General features: G+C 43.4%; 1 protein-coding gene across 1 annotated transcript in view; it reads left to right on the forward strand.

Annotated features, from left to right (window-relative positions):
* LOC117938237 (rho GTPase-activating protein 29-like) overlaps positions 1–1,759 on the forward strand; it is a 40,258-nt gene that overhangs the window by 30,745 nt on the left and 7,754 nt on the right. The window contains exon 10 of the mRNA XM_034862758.1: positions 1,545–1,643. Within this exon, the coding sequence (XP_034718649.1) occupies positions 1,545–1,643 (99 nt within the window). The remainder of the gene's footprint in view (positions 1–1,544; positions 1,644–1,759) is intronic.

The following is a 1,759-nucleotide window of genomic DNA, read 5'->3' on the forward strand; positions in this document are numbered from 1 at the left end:
AGTGGTCCCTAATACTGTATCTGAAGTCTCTTTTATATAGACCTTAGTGGTCCCTAATACTGTATCTTAAGTCTCTTTCCAAACTTCAGCCGTGGTGTAGAATTCCAGCCACTAGAGCCAGTCCCACAATGAGCCTTCCTTAGTATGTGTCATTTCCGAGCCTGTAGCTTTTGAGGTGGGGGGGGGGACCTTGACCAACTGCCACGTTGCTCGTTTGAAATCCATGATATCTCTCTCTCGTGGGGGGCCAAATTCTCTGGGCTGACAAAGCAGAGGAAGGGGAGGTAGCCCAGCCTAGATTCCAATTCGGCCCATCTGAGCTTTCGTTTCTCAAAGGCTGAGCAGAACGCAAATTAATGTTTAACAAACTCATAAAGGGAAATTTTCATGCCATGGGACCTTTTTATAAACTAATTAAGAGGATAATTAGCTTCTGCATAAATCTTTGGGCGCGGTTACATTTGAGGGGTCCTTAAAACACATTGATGTCCAAGAAAGACAAATCACCTGGTGAACCCGTGGTTTTACACAACACCTAGCTCTAAATATCAGGTTTTTCAGTCTTATGTCATTGACAAAGACACCTGACATTGCCGATAGCTGGGGACAGTCCTCAGCGCTGACTGGCTTATGGACCCCTGGGGCCAGCCAGCAAACATTGTTTTCTCTTGTGCACTTGATGTTCACCCAATGTTGTTGGTGTGTCATCTCAGAACCAAGTGGCTCAGCAACCATAGACAGGGGTGGCTCTTTGTTAAACATTGTGCAACTCTGTTAGTCTACAAGGAAAACAAATGCATACAATTGTAGTTTTGGTGGAGATTTGAGGTTTGGTTGCTGTGCAACATGAGTCACACTGTACTGATCTGCTTCCTAAACAGACTCGGGGCAGATTTGTGAAAGTTCATGCAGAGTGTCCCCTTTCACACATTAAAATGTCACAATGGGTCTGTTGCAACCTAAGGACATGTTACAGTACACACTTACTCTTTGTGTTACTTGTTTGGTGAACATTTTCAGATTTTAAATTTCAATATAAGAATAAATAAATGGATTTTCTAGTTTCCCAGTAAGATCAGGTCTTTCCTTAGCTGGGGGGGACAGTAGATGGCCGTGGCACTATTAACAATACATGAAGAGGGTAAAAAACGAGCCATGGTATTATTAAGTACTTGCAACGCCCCCACCCACCAACCGTCCATCTAACCCCCAGAGTGTAAACGATGGAGGACTTCATCCCTGATGAGCCTCAATAGAAATGGGGCCTATTGGAAATAACTGACCTGTCAATGGAGGTGTGAATCAGCAACAATCCCGTACTGGTTAATTTGATTCATTGACAACATGAAGTCGACCACACCTTTTTATTTGCCGTTTTAAAATTCAGGAAGTGGTCTCAGTGCAGGGCTCAGTACTGCTCATTCCCACTACTCGAATGTAGCGTGTAGACCCTAGGAGACAGAAAAAAGGGACAATTGACTAGAATAGACATACTAGGACTGTGGAGATGTGGACTTACTTGTGTGTCCTGCCTTACTGCTCAGGAGACTTCAAGAGGAGATTACCCAGAACCCCCTCCACCGGCACCATGTCGTCTGCTGATGACCTGGATGAGAGAGAGCTTCCTTCACCGTCTGATAATGGTGAGTCAAACTATAAACCACAATTTATAAAACAAGTTTTTCCTTCATGTTCTGGATTTATTTTTGTGTGTGTTTTTTCTTAATGTATTCTGTTATTTACACTGCATACATTTTCA

Source organism: Etheostoma cragini, chromosome 22 (assembly GCF_013103735.1).
Source record: "Etheostoma cragini isolate CJK2018 chromosome 22, CSU_Ecrag_1.0, whole genome shotgun sequence".
Lineage (NCBI taxonomy): Eukaryota > Metazoa > Chordata > Actinopteri > Perciformes > Percidae > Etheostoma > Etheostoma cragini.